The following is a 22,206-nucleotide window of genomic DNA, read 5'->3' as shown; positions in this document are numbered from 1 at the left end:
GTGTTTCAACTGCGGAAAGACGTCAGTAGAACAACTTGTGATATATATATATATATATATATATAAGCACTAGAGAGGAACTTATAGTGCTATTTGTTATATGAATAAATTTGCCATGAAGACAAGTGCTTATGAAAACTACCTTATGTGCAATTGAATTTTATACAAATATTTCAGTTTTTATTTGAGTGTAATTATACTGAAAATAAATAGCAGCTGTATATAATACCTCTGTTGTTAATTGTAACCTCTAATATTATAGTGTACCAAATGAAAGGGTTCCCATAGTTTGCAGAATTATTTGAGAGAGATTTCAAAAATCAAAATATTGGTATATCAGCATTGGCATTGGCCGATATCATTCTGAATAATCGGTATCGGCAGAGAAATTTGGTATCGGTGCATCTTTTTTTTAGAATATTTTTATTGTATAATATATGTACACAAACAGGTTTTTCCTGTAGCATTTTTACATTATTTTTACACTTAAAGGGTTAGTTCACCCAAAAATGAAAATTCTGTCATTTATTACTCACCCTCATGCCGTTCCACACCCATAAGACCTTCGTTCATCCTCAGAACAAAATTAAGATATTTTTGTTGAAATCCAATGGCTCAGTGAGGCCTGCTTAGCCAGCAATGACACTTCCTTTCTCAAGATCCATTAATGTACTAAAAACAAAAAAATTTTAGATTTAAAAAAATTTAAATCAGTTCATGTGAGTACAGTCGTTCAATATTAATATTATAAAGTGACGAGAATTTTTTTGGTGCGCCAAAAAAACAAAATAACGACTTATTTAGTGATGGCCGATTTCAAAACACTGCTTCAGGAAGCTTCGGAGCGTTATGAATCAGCGTGTCAAATCATGATTCGGATGGCGTGTCAAACTGCTGAAATCACGTGACTTTGGCGCTCTGAACCGCTGATTCGATACACTGATATTCTCATCTCTTTATAATATTAATATTAAACCACTGTACTCACATGAACTGATTTAAATATGTTTTTAGTATGGATCTTAAGAGAGGAAGTGTCATTGCTGGCTATGCAGGCCTCACTGATCCATTGGATTTCAACAAAAATATCTTATCATATAATTTGTGTTCCGAAGATGATTGAAGGTCTTACGGGTGTGGAACACCATGAGGGTGAGTAATAAATGACAGAATTTTCATTTTTGGGTGAACTAACCCTTTAACATTTTTACATTTAATATTTTTACAGTTGTGCTTTATCTTTCTTCATTCTTTTCATCAACACAAATGTATAAGAAGTGATGAAAAAAAAAAGGTCCATGATGAGAGAGATGGAAAAAATAACCCAGTTTATCTGGAAGAATGTCTGACCTGATCCTCAATACACTGAGGAGTATCTAAATGTCATGTACCCTTTTAAGTTTTGTGTTTGTGTGAGTGTCTAAAACTGAAAATCCATCCATTTGGCTTGCCTTAGCAGCATGTTCTGCATTAATAATCACAACATAATATTTTCACATTAAAAAAATATTTGCACATTAATCAAATACAAATTTAAAGAGCGTTTTCATACTAACCTCAATACGTAAATAACGTAGCATTAAGTGTTTGTCCCTGGCAATCGTTTCATCAGCGTTTGCTCGAGGTTATAGAGCGTGTATGTGTGTAAGAGCGAGTGTGAGTATGAGAGTTAAAGACTGCGCGCGCGCGCTCGGAGCAGGGAGCGCGCGCACGAGAGAATGAATTCATTCAAATCTGTTGCTTTGGTGAATCTCCGCCCGACGGAGCCCAGAGAGATGCTGCTGCTGCTCCTTTAGAAGGACACCATGAGAAATCACAGGGAGAATCGCGACGAGTTACTCAATATTTCAGCTTTGTACGCAGGATGACATTAACATAATATTAAGATGGAATACTGACACACTTGCGCCATTGAGTGATATTAAAATAAGACAAAAGAGATGAGTATAATTACTTTATCTTTGCTGTTGTGTGCTGACCTACTGGATTTCGTTATAGGTAAGTTTTACTTGAATTATGTATGATATGAGCAGTCAGCTGTTTTGAGAACAACTACAAATGTGATAAAGTCATGCCATATTGATAGGTTTTTTTATCTTCAAATCAAATATCACACTTTGGACTGAATACATTTATGTCCTTAACTTTATTCTGTACAGTTTTAAAGATTTTAGCTGTATAATACCACAGCACATCTGCACTATTTACGTCCTTCAGTAAGTTCCACACTATATGAATGCTATATTGATTGCACGATTGAGGTGGCTTTTCCTTTAAACTCAGGTGCACTTCTGTCTAATAATTTTGATGGGTAGTTATTTTGAGGATAAAGCTTAATCTTTTGTTCTGACCCAGTTTTATGAGGGGTTATCTGCACTCTGAAATAATGAAAGGTCATTGATTACAGAACAATAGTGCAGGGATATCTAAGGTTATTAAGAGCAAGCTAATATATAATATTATGTAAGGAATAATTTTGCTTTTGTGGGTGATTATATTTTATTTCATGCTTATGCATTCATAAGAGAGAAAGATTGCTTGTTCTGGACATGAATTAGTAATAGCAACTCCTTACTGTAACTCAATAATGCTGGCTAGCATCATGTCATAACTCATTCCCTTGAGTCGGGCACTTAATGTCACTGGTCAGATCCTATTAGACGAACAGAGACTTTGGGAAATGCATCATTAGCAGTGTTTCTTTATTTATAATGATATGAATGCAGTTTAACTGTAAGCCTTTTTAAGTGTTTTTACCTTTAGATCTGATTTCTATCCAAGGCTTTGCAACAGATATAAAATTCAGGTTGTATATGGTGCATAGGATGATACCCAGACTTAGTTATTGTTTAATAAGATTTGAAGTGAAAAGTTGACAGAATTGGAAGTTCAATTTAAATTATTGTACCAGTTTGTGGCTTTACAGAAAAGATCTGAAAGATTGGGGAAAACCAAATGTAAAGGTTTAAGAATATGACGTTAAAAAAAACATTGATTGAACGTTAATGTGAATATGGGTGTGAGGGGGAGCATACATTTCTCTCTTATTGTGTATGACGGTTACCTATCAATCAGTGTCAATGGATGTCATTTTTGATCAATCTCTCATGTAAAAGTTTCAGATTGCGTCATCTTCAGATAACGCAAATGTCAAACCTTCTTGTTAGCACGCTAAACATTTTTAATACACTCTAACCTTTGAAATGCTTTTATGCATTTTTACATAATCAAATAGATTACTGCAATCATCTCAGTTGACCCAACTAATCCCTGCACATCACCATTAACATTCCCAGCCAACAATGACAATGTTGACCAGAGATTGATTTTCTCTGATTTCCAAGATTATTTCAGTCTATAAAATGTGCTTATCATAAACCCTGTACATGTACATGCTCTCCACTCACTAAGCCTCCTAAAGGACACTCTGTAGCATCAGTAAATGATGACGTGATGAAGTAACTGCCTGAGGATCACAGGACATCCCAGACATTGTCCAGTGCTGCATGTGGGGCATCCTACAGAATCACTTGGTTGATGGAGAAAAATACCATGGATTAGGGAAAGAAGCAAAACACACTGAAAATAATCCATTCACTGACGTCACAGTTTTAAAAAAGCCAATACGGTGGAGCAGTGGGATTTTGTAGGTCAGTGAATTTTGTGACAGATTATAGGCCGATTGCCTCCCACACTGAAGCCTGTGCTCGGTACATGGTGACTCTTTCAATGGAACTGCAGCACTCAGCAAGACACGGCTGCTTTCCACGGTTGTTCAGGGTACAGAGGCGTTTCATGCTTTCTGTCTGATGTTGGTAAAAATTTGAGTAACATTTGTAAACTAAGCCCCTTCTCTTTATTAGGACAGGGACACAGCTCTGGCAGTAGTGATGGATGGAAGGTGTGGAAGAGATGAAATGTAGCTCTAGCTCTTAAAGCATCAAACTACACAAAGAATCTGTCCTTGTGACAGACATTATGTAATACTGTAATGCGCTGAACAATGCGTGTGTGTGCAACATCTTTTCAAATCTATTCTAGACAGGTGAAAACAGATGGGTGTTTGATTTACAGTGTAGCATTTATAGTGTATTTGCTTTGCTTTTTTGTGTTTTGTCTCATTTTGCTTCTTTTATTTTTGTTTTGTTACTATATAGTGTGTTTTGTGTTGTTTAGTTTTTTTGTGCATGTTTACTTTTTGTTTAGCTTCGTTTCACTTTGTTTTGATTCTTTACATTTTGTTATTTTGCTTTGTTTTTTTGTTGTGTTTTGTTTCATTTCATCAAAGAGGTGAAATGGGAACGTTCTCAGCAAAACAGACAATTTAGACATAGCAAAATTGGCACAGCTGTCAGATGTGTGTACATGAAAGTCTGTTATTTATTGTTTATTTTATAGGGTATTTTACTTTGTTTAGTTTAGTTTTGTTAATGTTTGTTGTTTTATCAAAGAAGTGATAATTGCAATGCAAAATTGTTTGATACTAGGAACACTGCCGACATAATAATGGATAACTGTTTCATACTAACATTGTCTGCAATATTATAGACATTGTTTTTAGAACAACATTTCCATCATTAAATGTAGATTTGTTAAATAATAGATAATTAGGGATACCTGTCAGATATGCGCTGATGAAAGTCTGTTATTTCTTGCAGTGAGGAGATTAAACATGAATGAAACATAGCACTGAGACTATGTGGAATTCTGAAAACATCATATTAGTTTTTGCAATCATGCTTTTTGATCTGAAATATTCACAGCTTGGATCAAGAGCTCATTATATGCTATAATTTCACTGTCATTGCAGCATGACCTCTCTTGGGGGAGGTTTATATTGAGTTTTCAAAAGCACTTGGTTTTACTAACTTATGACTTAATGGTTTCAGAAATGAGGAGAGCACTGTAATTTTGCTGGGGCTCATTGGTGGTAATTTGAATGGGATTTTAAAGGAGGACTGTGCAGTTTGAGAATGTAATAAAGCATTCAGGAAGTGACACTGCTATCTTTTTCCAGGTTATTTAACAGTCACCATTGAGCCTCTCCCTCCTGTGGTTATGGGGGACACAGTGACTTTGAAGTGCAATTTCAGGACGGATGGCAACTTACGAGAGATTGTGTGGTTTCGGGTAAGTGGGGTCCGAGCTTCATCTTTGCATGATATGCCCTTTATTTCAGCATCCAGGGGGAAAAAAAAAAATCACTTGTTTTTCTGTGTGCTAGTTTTTGTGCTTTTTCAAACTCTTTTAGGTTGTTGTTCTGTTGGCAAACTGACGTTGTGAGAACAGAAGCTGTCAAAAATATGAAAATATATTCAGGATTAAGATTGAATGCCTCACTGATTTTAGGACAAGCTGTTTTCATTTTGTCGTCACACAGAGCCATATGTGTGGCAGGATTGATGAGTTAAAGGATAAAACATTCAATCAAAACGCATCAACATGCCAACACATTTCCATGACATTTTAAATAAAACTCTGCCACATCATTTGCAGTGTATCATATGTTTATTTAATTACTCAGAAAATCACAAATGATCAGCTTTGCTGCTTCTGTCCTCCTCTGAAAATAGTACAAATGTCACATGCTAATAGTGGCCCCAAGCACTGTTTGGATACTTAAAGGATTAGTTCACTTTAAAATGGAAAATACCCCAAGATTTACTCACCCTCAAGCCATCTTAGATGTATATGACTTTCTTCTTTCTGATGAACACAATCAGAGTTATATTAATAAATATCCTGTCAGTTACGCTTTTTTCATAAGTTGAATACAGAAGGCATAGGACGTAGCATATGCGTTTTGAACTGCAAGAGGCTTTACACTTTCTTCGTAAGTTGAATACGAGAGGCGGTCTGGTGAAAGCTAGATATTTTACTTTATAACTTGTTAAATATGGATACTTTTCTTACACAAACGCATTGCATTTTTTTTCTTGAGCTTCATACTTGTTGGTCCTCTTCACTGCCATTATAAAGCTTGGACGCGTCAGGATATTTATTAATATAACTCCGATTGTGTTCATCAGAAAGAAGAAAGTCATATACACCTAGGATGGCTTGAGGATGAGTAAATCTTGGGGTAATTTTCATTTTAAAGTGAACTAATCCTTTCAGTCAAAACATTTTTAAGTCAAAACAGCTATTTTTTTTATTTATTTATTATATCTTTCAAAATTATGACAAAAGTATTGGACACCAAAGTCATTTGGGTTTCCATAGAATGCATGAACTAATAAAAATGTAAATGTAATCTTAACATCAATTGAAATCGTTTTGAATCACAATGTCTGACAAGTGCATACATGTAAATGGGGTTGTAAGATGTTAATGGATCATGTCCATAATTCATACATCCACTAAAAATGAGTTTGACAGCAGTTGGTTAAAAGTAATTGAGAAAATGGTTCAGAAAAGTAAAGTTAGTCCTGAGACAAGAACTGGCTTTAATTCTGGAGTTTATCTTATACAATGAAATTCATACATTTATAAGCTTGATTTTAGTCCAAATGTAGCACCTAAACATTTTAAACTGAATTAATGCAGATAATCTAGCATTTACTATAAACAGGGAAACATTTGTGAGTACAAAATGATTTCTCTCAACTCTCAACTTTTACCCTGATCAGTTCATGATAGAATATGTTGTCATTGTTTTCACAGGTGACGGAAGGTGGAACATCAAAACAGAAAATTTTCACCTACGACGCCATGTACAACACCAATTTTTCTCACATGGAGGACTTTCGGAGAAGAGAGGACCTTGTTTACCAGTCAACTGTCAGGTTATAGTTATACCCAGCAGAGCACAGTTTATAGTGGATATTACTTGGCTTTCCTCTCAGCTCGTACTGTGCTATTTTTATGACTGCTGTTATGTGTTTAGACAGATTGTTCCTCTATGTTTCCAGGCTCCCTGAGGTTCAGATGGAAGATGATGGACCATATGAATGCCATGTGGGGATCTATGACAGGGCATCTAGAGAGAAGGTGGTCTTGGCATCTGGGAGTATCACTCTTAATGTCATGTGTAGGTTCAAAACTTTGATGCATTGTTGATTATACGCATTGATGTGCTTCAGTATGTGGTTACATTAACATAAAACCCATCATAACCGTTAGCGAGTGCCGTTTATGTTCGACTTTAAAGGGAATGGTTCAGCCATAAATGAAAATTCTGTCATTTTTTACTCACCCTCATGTTGTTATAAACCTGTATGACTTTTTCTTCTGCAGAACATTAATTATTTTGAAGGACATTCATTTGAAACCATTCATTGTATGAACAAAAATATCTTTTTAGTGTTCCATACAAGAAAGAAAGGTTTGAAACTACATGAGGAAATAGGAATTTAGGAATTACATAAAAGACTTTTTTTGTGTGTGAACTATCCCTTTAACCATAATCACCGAAACAAAAGTCCAGTGAGCGTGCTTATCAAATGTAATAATGATAATAGGATATTCATGATTAACTATTTTAAAAAAAAGGCTTATTTTGATTAAGCAGTTTTTTTTTTTTTTTTTAGATAATAATGTGACCCAAATGTGGAACCATAACCAAGATTTCAAATTCTCAGTCACACCTCTCTCTTTATTATTTGCCTCTGCATGTGCCTTCATGCCCATAAAAATCTGGGAATTCATCAGGGTATTAATGCAATTTCCCTCTCCATGCACTTGTAAATGAATACATTTTATCAGTAATTTGCCGTGGCGTGTAAGTGAGACACAAAGTAGAGTTCATTTAATAGCAGCAAAGAAATCATCATAAAGATTTCACATGGATTACTGACTTAAATCAAGAGATTGTGCTATTGTGATATAAATCTTGCCTACTAATGCACTTTGCCTATAAACTGAAAGCTGATTAAATGAGGATCTCCTAGCTTGTGGTCTGAAGCACAAAAGTGCCCTTGAGGGAAAGATACTAATAATTACTTTGAATGCTGCACTGTCATCTCTCCTTATCTCTTTGAATTTCTGTAGTGACGCTATCGATTTATAATGAGTTTTTAATGTTTTTGTCTTTCTCAGCTCCACCAAAATCAATATCTGTTGAGGCAGCAAATCAGCCAGCTCGATTCAATCGCTACGAGGCTCAAAACTTCACACTTATTTGCATTGTAACTGGAGGAAAACCTGCCCCTGTGGTTAGTAGAAGAATAATGTACAAGCTCTAAATTAAAATTTAAATAAAGACTTACATGTACAAAGCAGAGGTTATTTAAATGGAAATGTGTTTTATTGCCTTTTAGTTGCTTTGTAAATTTTTTCTTCCATAAACTCAGGTGTACTTCAAGAGGGATGGGGAACTTATTGAAGTCCATCCTTTCGCATCCTCTGAGAAAGTGGAAAACAGAGGCTTGCTTTCTGCCAAGGATAACCAACCGCTTATCAGCCGAGAACTGGACGATACAAAAGTGCAGAAGTCTCTTTCTTTCCTGGGCCCTTACAGCGAACCGGTGCGTCTGGATAAGGACCGGCCCCAGCGTAGCTACACGTCCGGAGCCCCTGGCCAGGAGGAACCCAGTCCCACCACGGAGGTCATCCCAGAGACTGTGATCAGCCGAGAGTTTCCCCGCTGGGTGCTGAGCTCAAGCCCACTCTACTATTTCAATCATACGCAGTCTGAGCTTCATGATGGTACTATGGAGGTCCAAGCTATGCTGACCTGGCACTTGAACCCACAACTGGACAATGAGGCTCTGTTCAGCTGTGAAGTCAAGCACCCGGCTCTATCCATGCCCATGAAGGCAGAGGTTACGCTCTGTGAGTATCAGCTTATGTACATTACCAGATAGTTACTGAGGGGTCTCTTTTTTATGTATGTTTATTAGGGTGCATAATATATCGGTACCACATTATCAGCTGGTAATAGAGTTTTTCATTTTTCCCATTTTTACATTTAGATTACCTTTGCAGTCATCTAACACTCGCCTAATCTTCAAATTTAACCACACTGTTCGAAATTTAAAAATTAATATCCATTTTTACTGTACATTATAATGTTGTGATGCCTGCATTCACTTTAAAACAATTTCAAAAAGATTTTATTTGTAATTTATTATTTTCATGTTAGTGCTGACATTAAATGTTTAGTTCACCCAAAAATGAGAATTCTGTGATTAATTACTCACCCTCATGTCGTTCCAAACCTGTAAGACCTTCGTTCATCTTCGGAACACAGATTAAGATATTTTTGGTGAAATCTGGGAGCTCTCTGACTCCTCCGTAGACAGCAATTTAATTATTTAATTCAAGCTCAGAAAGGTACTAAAGTTAAAATCGTTAAAATAGTCCATGTGACTACAGTGGTTCAAACTTAATTTTATGAAGCGACAAGAATACTTTTGTGCGCAAAAACAAAACAAAAAAATAACGAATTTATTCAACAATTTCTTCTCTTCCGTGTCATTCTCCTACACTGTTTACATTCAGCGCTTCCAGGCTCTACGTCAGAACGCCGGTGCATGTGATGGTGACACAGGAGCCTGCCAATAATGAGTCCGCGTTCTGACGTAGAACACGGAAGCACTGCACTGTGTTTACAAAGTCAACAGTGTAGGAGACTGACAGGGAAGAGAAGAAATTGTTGAATAAAGTTGTTATTTTTGTTTGTTTTTTGCACAAAAAGTATTCTCATCGCTTCATAATATTAAGGTTGAACCACTGTAGTCACATGGATTATTTTAATGATGTCTTTGTGGGCCTTAAAAGTGGTATTTAAATTGATGTCAGAGAGCTCTCGGATTTCATCAAAAATATCTTAATTTGTGTTCCGAAGATGAATGAAGGTTTTACAGGTTTGGAATGACATGAAGGTGAGTAATTAATGACAGAATTTAATGTTTGGGTGAACTAACCCTTTAAACTTTTATACTATTTGTGTAGAATACAAATAGTATAGATTAGAACAATCCCTCCTATGACATAATGACAACGCTTTCATTTCTCACTGTTTACAAGCTGCTCCAAAAGGCCCGAAACTCTCGGTGGCTCCAAGCAGAGCGAAAGTGGGAGACACGGTTCGCATCAAAGTGGAGGGATTCCAAATGGGACCCAAAGCGGTACAATCATGAAAGAAGAAATGTTTCTAGAATATGAAGTGGGGCAAATAAATTATTTGTAAATAATGCAACTTAACGGTAGCATTGCTAACTATGCTAATTTGAATGCACTGCATGTTGTTTTATATTTGGCAACAGCTAATGTTTAACAATTATAATGCCTACCGATGTCTTGTGGAAATGTTGAACTAAATAATTAAGTTGCTTTTGATGTTTTATAGTAGACCTTAAATGTCTTTGAGAGCTTCTTTTGAAAATTGTTTAATATTCTTCACAAGTATAAAATGTATGAGCAAATGAATACTGCCAATGGTGTTTAGTAAATATATATCAATTATTAAAAAGAGATCTCTCAAGCAACCCTTATAAATATTTTAGCTTTGTTTGTAATTTTTCAGACTTGAGTGCAGAAAAATATATACTACATACTATATATGCCAGTGCTAAGTATAACCATGCTCAATGTTTTTGACTTTCTCTTTGTGCTGCAGAATGAAGTGTTTCCAGAGCCTCTGTTCACATGGACACGTGTGGGAGGACCTCTGCTGGATGGAAGTGAGGAGAGATTTGGTAAAGTACTGGTTCTGGAGAGAGTCCCAGCTGAGCTCAACGGCTCAATGTACCGCTGCACAGTCCAAAACCCTTTGGGATCAACCAACACGCACACCCGCCTCATAGTATTTGGTCAGTACCCGACGCATCACGAGCAATTCAAGTGGTCTGCAGCCAACACTCAGATGCCTCATACTGTTCAGTTTCTACCTAAGATGTGTATGCTTCACAATGCTGGATCCACATCTGACACTCAGTGTTTTGTCTGTATCCAGCACTTGCATGCCTTAAAATGTTCAAACCATTCCCAAACATCCTTATTTCTCACAGTGTGTTGTTTGTACTCAGTAATTAAATGCCCCATACTGTTCAGTGAGATTCAATCGCTGTAAGCTGTTTGTTTTCAAAAGACATCACAGTGTTTGATCAGTAGACTCATAGTCTATGGTCAAAGTCTGTGGTCAATTTTGAATACCAACATGCATAACATTAAAGGGATAGTTCACCCAAAAATGAAAATTCTGTTATCATTTACTCACACTCGGGTTGTTCCAAACCTGTATGAGTTTCTTTCTTCTGGTGAACCCAAAAGATGATATTTTGAAGAATTAATGGTTAACCAAACAGTTGATGGGCCACATTGACTTTGGATAAAGACATTCTTCAAAATATCTTCTTTTGTGTTCACCAGAAGAAAGAATTCATACAGATTCGGTACAACTTGAGGGAGAGTAAATGATGACAGAATTTTAATTTTTTGGTGTACTATGCCTTTAAATCTTTAAGACTGAAATGAAAAATGCAACTATTGACGGACTTAAAGTTGCACCCAGTAATGTTTTTCCTCATTAAAAAGTTTTATACATAAGTAAAAAATGGTATTTTTAAAAATATTTTTAAAATCATGTATACTCACTGAAGAAGTCTCCAGTCACATCAGTAGCTTAAAGTCACCATGAAATCAAAATTGACAATTATTTTGTATATTTTGTGGAATATTGCGGTGTTTAATATGAATGATTTATAAATGTATGTGCCCCACCTGTCACTCACATGTGATCGCAGAAATGGCAAACGACAACAATTCAATAGATTCCCAATGAATAAAATCAACTACCGCCCTGTTTTTTGCCATCTGAAAAGCCGTTTCACTCTGATATGTCACATGGTATATGTCGAACGTCACATGACCAAACCGGAAAACTGGTCTCATTGCATCCGCTTGTCAGAGAAAGTGTTAACAGCAGTATGAACTGACGGCATATCTATGGACTTTTAAGGTAATCATACCTAGTTCACATTGTTATGTGTTTTATTTTATTAAATATCTAAACGTTAGTGTGAAGAAGAAAAATGAAAAAAGCTTTTAAGTATCAATCTGCATATGCAGGGGACATCAGTTATGCTCATCTTTGCTCACTCCTTTTAAGTTATCTTGAATAAAACAGCTAATTTTTTCATGAAGCACATACAAAAAAACTAAATCGGAAAAAATCTGATCTGTTTTATAGAATATGGAAGTCAGATTGCGCCTATAGGGGGAAAAAAACTATCACAACTTGTGCTTTAAAAAAGCTGTTTTAATGTACACGCAGAGGGTAGCCACATGGCAGCTGCCATTTTGAGATCACATGACCAGCAAATACTACACAAATTTTGATATCATAACTGTTTTTGGACATTTTTGCTTGCTGAATTTAATCATGACCGCATGCAAGTAGAGCATTTCTACAATGGCATCAGTAAATGATACCTTACTTTTGTATGATGGTGCATCCACACCACTAGGTGTCAGTATAGGTCCATGATGACCAGAATATTAGCAAGTTCAACAAAACAAAAATACTGAGTTTTTTTTTTTTATTTCAGTGTGTTTTTATTGATAAATTTTATGTTTTAACTAAAGCTAAAAATTTCATTTGAACAGAAAATCCCAGGATCAAGAAGGAGAAAAAACATCTGAACCGTAAGGCACAAAAACATCCTTCACATAAAATATCCTACAATATTCTAGACTCTAAACTCTCACAATGCTTGTTGAATAATTTTCAGTTGGCGATTCTGCCGGGGACATGCTTGGACCCTCGCTGATGATGTTGCTGTTGTCATTGACTCTGGAGTTAACATGAGCACTATGGGATGCGCGTTTCATTAGTACCCTTTATGATAATATGTCAGCTCCTCTGCCATCTCTTTCGCTGTCCAGCAGCTACGCTATAATCCAGGACTGAGATTGCAGCAGAGAAATATGTGCTCAGAATCAGAACGATAAGCTCAACCCACCCTGACCACCCCAACCATGTGACTACAGTTCAGCTCAGTTTGTTCCGCACCTGTTTTGTCACAATACAGTGACATATTCTTGCTTTGACTTCATTTTCTACATTGTATTTGTGCACAGCTGCGTTGCAGAAAAGGATTAGAGTGAAGTAGAATGGGTTGGCCCACATACAGATAATCCTGGACATACATTACAGCTTTCATCATTCTAAACAGCTTATTGTAATGTCATTTCATTAATGTTGTTCCTTAATATACCCGAGCTGTTGAGTGAAAAAATCACTTGCTTTCAGAGCTGAAGCTATTGAAAGTTGAGGATCAGATTCACCTACTGCATATGACCTCTAGATGACAGTGTAGATCTACAGACTGAACACCTTTTTTATAAAGTCAATAAACCCTCTTGACTGGTGTTCACTGAGATGTTCCTCAAACAGTTATGTAATGCATTCTAGCGCAATGTCATTGTTTCTGCAGAGAAAATGGAATACCCAGTGAACAAGGTGTGTTGCTACACTTGATAATGAATAAAGTCAAATTTTGAAATCCCCTTGCTAATTCTTTTTTTTTTTTTTTATGCTGAAATCCATACAATCGGCAAATGACTTGAAAATGTATGCTTTCCCATTTTCAATAATCCAATTATTATTAGCCTACAAAATAAACATCTTCCGCCAAGTAGGCTAATACAGACTTTGATACAGATTATTATTCTAACCTTACTGAACCTTCTGGTTGTCATTTTACAGCTTCGAACGCGGCTCAACCAATCAGAAGTAAACGTCGGCACTATGTGTGTTCGAGACTCGGAGGACTCGAACTTCGAGGACTCGAACTTGGAGTCCTCAAATTCGATTGGCCAAGCTGCGTTCCAGCCTCACGCATTCATTTATTATTCATTCATTCATACATACTGATGTTTTCTGACATTTTTATATTATATTTTACATTTATTTTGTATTATTTTGAGCTATATCCATTTTTAGGCATGGTATCTAGCAAAAACATTATTTGTTTTACATAAAGCAATACGTGGAAGGCGGGTGATTAACTTTAAATTTGTTGTTTATAAGTTTTGCATCGCTAATTACCATTCACAACCAAGTTGTTTGCCGCCATTTTTCACGTCGACGTGCACGCCCCTTCCAACATCACAACTCGGTCATTCATTCATGTGCTCGAAACTCGATATTTCCGTCTCATTTTGAAGGCCGAATCTCGTTATTGCTTAATTAACCTTCTGAATCAAAGTATAAGTTATTTTAATGAACTTTTTTCACAGTCGAAGAACATTCAATTGCAGGGAGTTTGTAAATAAACGCCGCGTTGCCTTTCCTCAAAACGTTGGATGACAAATGAATAGATGCGCATTACTAATAAGTATCCCAGCAGTGCTCACGATGAGCCCCTTTAAGTCATTAACAGTGATCAGCATGACTTCACTTCTAATGAGAGGATAACACTGCCGCATGAATTATGAAAAAATATTCCACAAATTATCTTTCTCAATCTTCGTACGACACTTGCAGGAGTCCCGTCCCGCCTCTTGAGATAAAGCGCACGGAGACTCTTTTCTCCTCCATGCGTTATGAGTGAGAGAGCTTGAGAGAGAGTCAGAGAGGCGTCTCACATGTGACATTTCTTCATTCGTAGATAGGTAAGGCACTTGGCACTCTGATGGACCTCCTCTATTAGACCTGCTCGCACTTTAAGGGACAGCTTCTTGCATACCAGGAGAGCAGGACGCATTTCCAGTTTCTCAGAGAACTCCAGCGTGCCTTAGTTTTGACAGCTGACAAGTTACAAACACACTCACGAGCCTTCTTTACTCGGTAGAAAGCGTGGACTGACTTAAAGACATGATGGAGATGAAGGTGCTGGGATGCGCGTTGCTTTTTCCTCTCCAAATCTTCTTGTGCATATTGAGGGCGATCGTGCGCTTCTTCGCGCGTCAGAAGCGCAGAGATCTGGGCACTGATGTGGTCCTCATCACTGGAGGTGGAAGAGGAATCGGCCGTCACCTGGCGAAAGAGTTTGCCAAGCAAGGAGCAAGAAAGGTAAGCTTCTACCTGCTGCGTTGGCGTTTTTATTCAATGTAATGCAACTCTTTACGGTTAACTCAATTTGCTCTTTGTAATGTAAAAACATTGTTGAGTGCTGTACTATTTCGGTCTTTATCAGTGTGCAAATTATACTTCCAAGGATTGCCTGAACTAAGGTATTACAGCTTTTTTTAACCGTCTACAAAAAAATTAAATGCATTATTTTAAAATGTATTATCTGAGGCAATCTGAGGTTCGTCTCGCGCAACGCGAATTCTAACACGATAATTACGTAAAAAAAATAAAAAAATAAAAATAAAAAAATAAGCAAAACACTAAAGTTTTGTGATATATTTGTAACCTGCAGACCTTTAATAAAATGATACATTGTGAGGTTACTTGTCATATTTTATCTTTGTGTAACTCCGACACTGGTCGTAATGTAAAGCGCCTGAGCAGCGTACTGTTGTTATGGTAACCTCCTCTAGCGAACGCGACTTCTGTTTGTTAGCGTCTGTTTGGCAACAGGCGCTTGGTTTGTGCTCAGTTTTAGACAGATTAAATAATGAATAAAGTGGGAAAGAAAATGAAAAAGGCAAGGATTAAGCTGTAAAAGTGCCGATTTGTGAGTAGGACATTTTACTAAAACATCATTGGTCGGTTTGTTTATTATTTTCAGCATTAGGCTACTGACAATCAAACAGGACCAGTAAGGCTTGTGTTAACTTGATTTATTCACATATTAACCACAAACTCACCTTTTTGGCTTTGTAAATAGGCTTACTACACTTTGAAATGGTCCAGTTTGTTCTGTTTTTCAGTCAGTGTTTTCGACTGAAAATATGTTGACCTGGATCTGCCCTCATGTGAAGCCTTAAGTTCTGTTTCATATTCCCCTTGTACACAAACACAGGTGTTTCCTAAGCTTTTATGTCTTTACAAATGCCCAACAATGGACTGCTGACAGGCTAGGCTGTTTTGTTGAACTCAAATCATGTGTGACTCTTTAACCTTCAGTGAAGTTCATACTTTCCTGTCCCCAGTGTGAGTTTAAAAAAAACATCCAGAATGAACTGTCAAATCTCATGTTATTTATTATGATTATTGGCAATGAATATAAAATCTCGTTCTGTATTCCTTCCAAGGATAGAGTAAAACCTCAAAATCCCAAGCATCAAGTGTCAGAAATAGCTGCTCTACTTTAATGTGTGCGTGTGAGGGAGTGAATGCGAATGTGCTGCGTTCATGTGTGTGAATGTGCGCCCAACATGTGTAGGTGTGTGAATGGATCATTTGCAAGGGGGTGTAGTAGGCAGAGAAGCACCTTGCAGATTGGTTACCGCAACCAAGTTCATTGGCAGGTCAGCCAGCTTTTGCAGAGCAGGGCTGATGATGTCATTTGTGTTATTGTGTGGGCTTCTTACGGCTGATTCCCAGAGGAAAAGAATCAAATGGAAAGCCAAAAGAGCCGATGCTGTGTATTAAAGTCAAGTCAAGCAGACACAAGTCAGGGTCCCTTTATTATATATTGATTAATTATGTATTTAACTTTTATTTCCCTGGTGTGGGGATTAAAATAGGATGGAAATCTTTTCTTGCATATGATTTGACTGACACAGCATAAAAACATACCAAAACAAACATTTATAGTTCTTAAGCTCTAAGTCACCTTTATTTATATAGCGCTTTATACAATACAGATTGTTTCAAGGCAACTTTACAGTAATAAACTGGAAAATAATGATCGATGTAAACAGAATTCAATCCTGCTGTAAAGCAGCTCTAAAAAGACAATAGAGTCATTATTCATCTGAAGTCAGTTCTGTGTTGATTCACTTGAGTTCAATAACTGTGTAAAGTTCATCAATTCTACAAGGTTTATGTAGGCTAAATGATAAAGTTGGGAAGGTAAAGGTGAATAGAGGCTGGTACTTTCATACTCCCAGCTGGGCTTTGGCCCATGCCTGACCCCACTGGGCCAGCACTAATGAGGGGGCATTAGGCTGCCCCTCCTTATCCCGGTGGCTCTGTTGCTTGAACTTTTACTGATAATGGGACACTCACCATGTGCTGTTTGTGACATTGGTGGGACATGAGTCAGGCAGTATGTCACTCAGCACATCTGTTGCTTGGTTGCCCTATTTTAATCTCTCTCTCTCTTTCTCCAAAAGTAATATTTTGTATAAAGAAATTGAGCCATTTTTAATTTCATTGTGACAATATTTTATTTTTTTATTTTATTTTATCCATCCTCCAAACTGCTTGTCCTACATAGGGTTGTGGGGATGATGAGTCTATCCCTGGATCTCGGGCCGCAGACAGGGAAACCCCCTGGATTAATTATTTATTTTATTTTACTTTATTATTTTTGTGTATTGTATTTTATTTTATTTTCTATTTTATCCATTCTCTAATCCGCTTGTCCTATTTAGGGTCGCAGGGATGCATCTTGGCCCATAGACAGGGAAACACCTTGGATGGATTTTTATTTTATTTTATATTTATTTATTTTATTTATTTATTTGATAATTTTTTCTATTTTATCCACTCTCTAATCCGCCTGTCCTATTTAGGGTCGTGGGGATGAACACCTTGGATAGAATTTTAATTTAATTTAATTAATTTATTTATTTTTTCTATTTTATCCATTCTTTAATACACTTGTCCTATTTAGGGTCACGGGGATGCATCTTGGCCCATAGGCAGGGAAGCACCTTGGATGGATTTTTAAAAAAAAATATATATATATTTTTATTTTATTTATTTTATTTTATTTATTATTTATTTTATTATTTATTTTCCATTTTACTTTATTTTATTTTATTTTTTTCTATTTTATCCATTCTCTAATCCGCTATGTAGGGTCGCAGGGATGCATCTTGGGCCATATGAATGGGTTATTTTATTTTTTATTTTTTATTCTTCTTCTTATTATTATTATAATAATTACTCAATACAATTAAAATGTCCAGAAGTATTTTACTGTAATGCAAAACATAATATATATTATTAAATTGTAATGAGAATGAGATGTTTTCACATAACAGTAAGAATAGGTGTGGAATCTACTGTGACAATACAAAACAAAACAAAACAAAACAAAAAACATAAAGGTTAATCATTTCTTTAAGAACATTTTTTCTTTTCTTTTCTTCTGGGGTGACCCGGACATGTTCTTGACAGGTTTTGTGAGATTTCCCCACACTAAAGCCTTGAATACTGAAGGGTTCCTCAGAAGGTCAGAACATGTGACCGTTTTATGTGTGTATGTTTGTTTGTGAGGTAGATTGAGATTGACAGGATGGGGAGGGGACGGGCTCATGCTTGTGTTCATTACCTCTTGCTGACCTTGCTGAGTGATGGATCTAATAGCCAGAGAGTGAACCGACCTATACAGGCTGACCCTGTCCTCTATCACTCTCACTCGCTCTCCCTAAACCTTGTGTACAATAATACGATAAGGAAATACTTTATTCAGTAACTCCTTAGAGAACTCAGCATACATCAATGTGTAGCAATCATGCATAATGCATCATAGAGTTGGAGAGTGTAGTCTCTCAGCTCACAATGGAAAAAAATCCTCTTCTTGTCTTGGAAAGTGTACATAATGTTCTGCCTTTGCTTTAAACCAATCATGTCTTTCCTCCCTCAGGTGATTTTGTGGGGCCGCACAGAGAAATGTTTAAAAGAGACCTGTGAGGAGATCTCTATGACTGGAACAGAGTGTCATTACTTTGTGTGTGACGTGGGCAACAGAGAGGAGGTGTACCAGCAGGCCAAAGTGCTCAGGGAAAAGGTATACTTGCATTCTACATGTCTTGTTTCAAGAGGTCTAAAAGGATGTTATAGCCAAAAGGACTTAAAAAAGAATGACCCTGTCTCAAACAGCTATAGTCTTATGGCTTTTGCTCAGGTACATCGATCCACGAGACTGCAGTGTGCCTCATTTTAGGTGTCAGAAGGGTGCTCACTAGTGCCCCCTTTGTGGTCACTAACGGCTAGGCTAGGATTTTTTAAATCTTTTGATGACAAAGACCCGCATATATAATGATCTCCTTGCAAAAGACCTCTGTTCATGTTGTTTCCTAAATTAAATAATTGGATTAGTTATTTTATATTATTTATATTATTATTATGTTTTATTTTTTTCCTATGCTTTGGTATCTGTGTTATCATGTTGTTTCCTTACATTTATTTACATTCTTATTAATATTATATTTTTAAATTATTTTATTTGATTTTCTGACATTTCCTTTCCTTTTGAAATGAAATGATAATTTCTATAAAATCTAAATGGATGCGATGTGGTCTCGCACAGGTTGGCGACGTCACCATTCTAGTCAATAACGCAGCTGTTGTTCATGGGAAAAGTCTAATGGACAGCGACGATGACGCACTCCTGAAGACTCAGCACATAAACACACTTGGACAGTTCTGGGTAAGAGACTAATCAATTTCTTGACTTACCCGCCGCTCTCATGACTGTCAATTTATTACAGCACTAGAGTAACCACTCTGTGAACCGAACATGAACTCTAGATGCTCCTTTGTGTTTTGCAGAACATTTTTCAGTTACTTAACGTTAAGTCACTTGGCATGTTGTAATTCTTGGAAGCTTTCCTCATCATTTAAGTGTGTTTTTGCCAAGAGAGAAAAAGTAACAACATTCCTCACATAGAACAGTCAGAGACAAAAATGCAAGAGAGATTGACAAACAAAAGCAAAGAAATTATTCAAAAAGAACTATGGGAATAGTAAAAGTTAAAGATTTCAAAGGAAATGGACCGCTTGGAAGATCTAGGCTACACAGTCATGCTTTTTAGGCCACATTCATAGTCAATGAGAACAAGAGCTGATCATCTGAGGCCTCAGCTGCAGTAGTAGCTCACGCTGAGGATTGCTGTAATATATTGTTGCTCTAATTTCAAACACATGGTGTTTTCAGAATGCCAGTTTTAAATAGAGTTTTGCAGAGAATTCAGATCAAACACTGAATGCGGGCTCATATTTCTGCTGAGCCGGTCAAAATATGCTTGTTGACTTTCAACAAAGGTAGTCTAGAGAATCCTAGACAATTAACACATTCTTGACCCCGAAGTTCTGAAGCTTTCATTGTTATTGTTGGATTTTCCAGAAGATGGTTGAGGGAACAGAACAATGCGTAATTGTGTCTGTCTCCCCCACAGACCACGAAAGCATTTCTGCCTCGCATGCTGGAGCTGTGCAACGGCCACGTGGTGTGCATTAACTCCATTCTCTCCCTCTCCTCCATCCCTGGAGCCATCGACTACTGCACGTCCAAGGCCTCTTCTTATGCCTTCATGGAAAGCCTGACGCTAGGCCTGCTGGACTGCCCTGGAGTGGGCTGCAGCACGGTGCTTCCCTTCCATACTGACACAGAGATGTTCCAGGGCATGAGAGTGAGGTAACAAGTTGCTGCAGTTGATAAGCATGAAGACTTAGTTGGAATTAAAGCGAGCCATAATTCATGAAATCACCTCTTAGGTTCCCTAAGCTGTTTCCTCCTCTGAATCCTGAGATGGTGGCCGAGCGCACTGTGGATGCAGTTAGGACCAACACTGCCTTCGTTGTCCTGCCATGGACCATGCACTTTCTTGTCATTCTTAAGAGGTGAGACTGTCACTGTTGTAGGAATCAGACTTCCGTTTTTCTGTAAGCTCTGTTTATTCTATGGCATCGCTGGCGAAGAGTAATTAGCTGAAGTGGATTTACCTATTGTAGAGTTAAAGGGTTAGCTCACCCAAAAATTAAAATTCTGCCATTAAGTACTCAGCCTCATGTCGTTCCAAACCCGTAAGAACACAAATTAAGATATTTTTGATAAAATCCGATGGCTCAGTGAGCCGATGGCTTCATTGACAGCAAGATAATTAACTCTTTCAAATGCCCAGAAAGCTACTAAAGACGTATTTAAAACAGTTCATGTGACTACAGTGGTTCAACCTTAATGTTATGAAGCAACGAGAATACTTTTTGTGCACCAAAAAAACTAAATAACGACTTTATTCAACAATATCTAGTGATGGGCGATTTCAAAACACCTTCGAAGCTTTACGAATCTTTTGTTTCGAATCAGTGGTTTTGAGCTTGTATCAAACTGCCAGTCATGTGAACCCTTGAAATTTCGAAACGTTTCGAAACACTTACGACAAAACGAAGCCTTGTTTACTGAAATCACGTGACTTTGACAGTTTGATACACGCTCCAAAACCTCTGATTCGAAACAAAAGATTCGTAATATTTTAATTTGTCTTCTAAAGATGAACGAAGGTCTTACAGGTGTGGAACAACATGAGGGTGAGTAATTAATGACAGAAATTTCATTTTTGGGTGAAATAACCATTTAACGAAAGTTATCATGAGCATTGTAATGTTTGAAGTGGATGTCATAACAGTTGTGCAGGTATAACCCTTCCTGTTCGAACCACCCACTCTAAGTTGGACTCGAACCCGGGTCCGCCGGCATGGGAGGTGGGCACTCTAACAAGGAGGCTAAAGACCGTAGTCTTTAGCGTTAGTTGCTAGAGTGTCCTTTTGAGATCGGGGGGTGAGGTTTACAAGCACAGCTCTTACTGGCCTACGTCCGTCACACGAGCGGTTCATTCATAAATCCGTAAAACAATAAACCCGGAAGACAGAACACAATGAGTGCAGTGCTGAAAAGGGGCATGGCTACATAAGGCCTATATCTCACGAAATTGTCAAATGTGGTCTTACTTTTCGACCCCACTTTATTACATGATTCTACAATTTAATATTTTGCAAATAACACAATTTTTTTTTTTTCTCAGCCTTTTGCCCCAGTCTGCCCTGGAAGAGATCCATAAGTTTTCAGGAAGCTATACCTGCATGAACACATTCAAAGGGCGGACTTAATCTCAGGAACAGCTTGACTGTGAAAAATCCTCAAAACCAATTTTTCATGCAAAAGTAAGCACTACGTCCAGGAACATCAATCTGTTGCTTTGTGGACGCAAAAAAAGACTGTGAAAGAGTCATTGGGAACAGCGTATCAAGATGGCTTGTTTTCCCAAGAACTATTATGTCTTACGTGGAAGAAATTTGGATTTGGTTGCCCTATACTGGACTGCACACAGGCATGTAGGTGAAAGTGTTCCTTGGATATTGTGATAACAAGGAGCACAGACTGTTACAGTTAAGAAAGAAATGGTTCTTTGAATGCTCTGAGGTTTTCATCAGGATTTCTTGACCTTGGGAGTTTTATAGGTTTTCAATGATTT

At 37.2% G+C, this 22,206-nt stretch overlaps 2 protein-coding genes across 4 annotated transcripts; both read left to right on the top strand.

The window, feature by feature from the left end:
• Nucleotides 1-1,603: 1,603 nt before the first annotated feature.
• igsf21b (immunoglobin superfamily, member 21b) lies at nucleotides 1,604-13,448 on the top strand. 2 transcript variants are annotated; one of them, XM_048178535.1, is made up of 10 exons: nucleotides 1,604-1,855; nucleotides 5,018-5,130; nucleotides 6,664-6,785; nucleotides 6,912-7,030; nucleotides 8,038-8,153; nucleotides 8,292-8,772; nucleotides 9,970-10,070; nucleotides 10,562-10,754; nucleotides 12,550-12,588; nucleotides 12,675-13,448. In XM_048178535.1, exons 2-10 carry the CDS (start codon nucleotides 5,059-5,061, stop codon nucleotides 12,749-12,751), a joined length of 1,320 nt encoding a protein of 439 aa, XP_048034492.1. In that variant the 5' UTR covers nucleotides 1,604-1,855; nucleotides 5,018-5,058; the 3' UTR covers nucleotides 12,752-13,448. The 2 variants fall into 2 exon arrangements, with proteins under 2 accessions (XP_048034492.1, XP_048034491.1); XM_048178534.1 differs by having other exon boundaries at nucleotides 1,605-1,998.
• A 451-nt stretch (nucleotides 13,449-13,899) lies between these two features.
• Nucleotides 13,900-21,890, top strand: dhrs3a (dehydrogenase/reductase (SDR family) member 3a). 2 transcript variants are annotated; one of them, XM_048178536.1, is made up of 6 exons: nucleotides 13,900-14,959; nucleotides 18,597-18,740; nucleotides 19,263-19,382; nucleotides 20,131-20,369; nucleotides 20,450-20,575; nucleotides 21,757-21,890. In XM_048178536.1, the coding sequence occupies exons 1-6, from the start codon at nucleotides 14,762-14,764 to the stop codon at nucleotides 21,839-21,841; spliced, it is 912 nt and encodes a 303-aa protein (XP_048034493.1). In that variant the 5' UTR covers nucleotides 13,900-14,761; the 3' UTR covers nucleotides 21,842-21,890. The 2 variants fall into 2 exon arrangements, with proteins under 2 accessions (XP_048034493.1, XP_048034494.1); XM_048178537.1 differs by lacking the exon at nucleotides 13,900-14,959 and adding an exon at nucleotides 15,418-15,569.
• Nucleotides 21,891-22,206: the final 316 nt, after the last annotated feature.

This window comes from Megalobrama amblycephala, linkage group LG24 (genome assembly GCF_018812025.1).
Source record: "Megalobrama amblycephala isolate DHTTF-2021 linkage group LG24, ASM1881202v1, whole genome shotgun sequence".
Classification (NCBI taxonomy): Eukaryota; Metazoa; Chordata; class Actinopteri; order Cypriniformes; family Xenocyprididae; genus Megalobrama; species Megalobrama amblycephala.
This window is presented reverse-complemented; position numbering and strand designations above follow the sequence as displayed.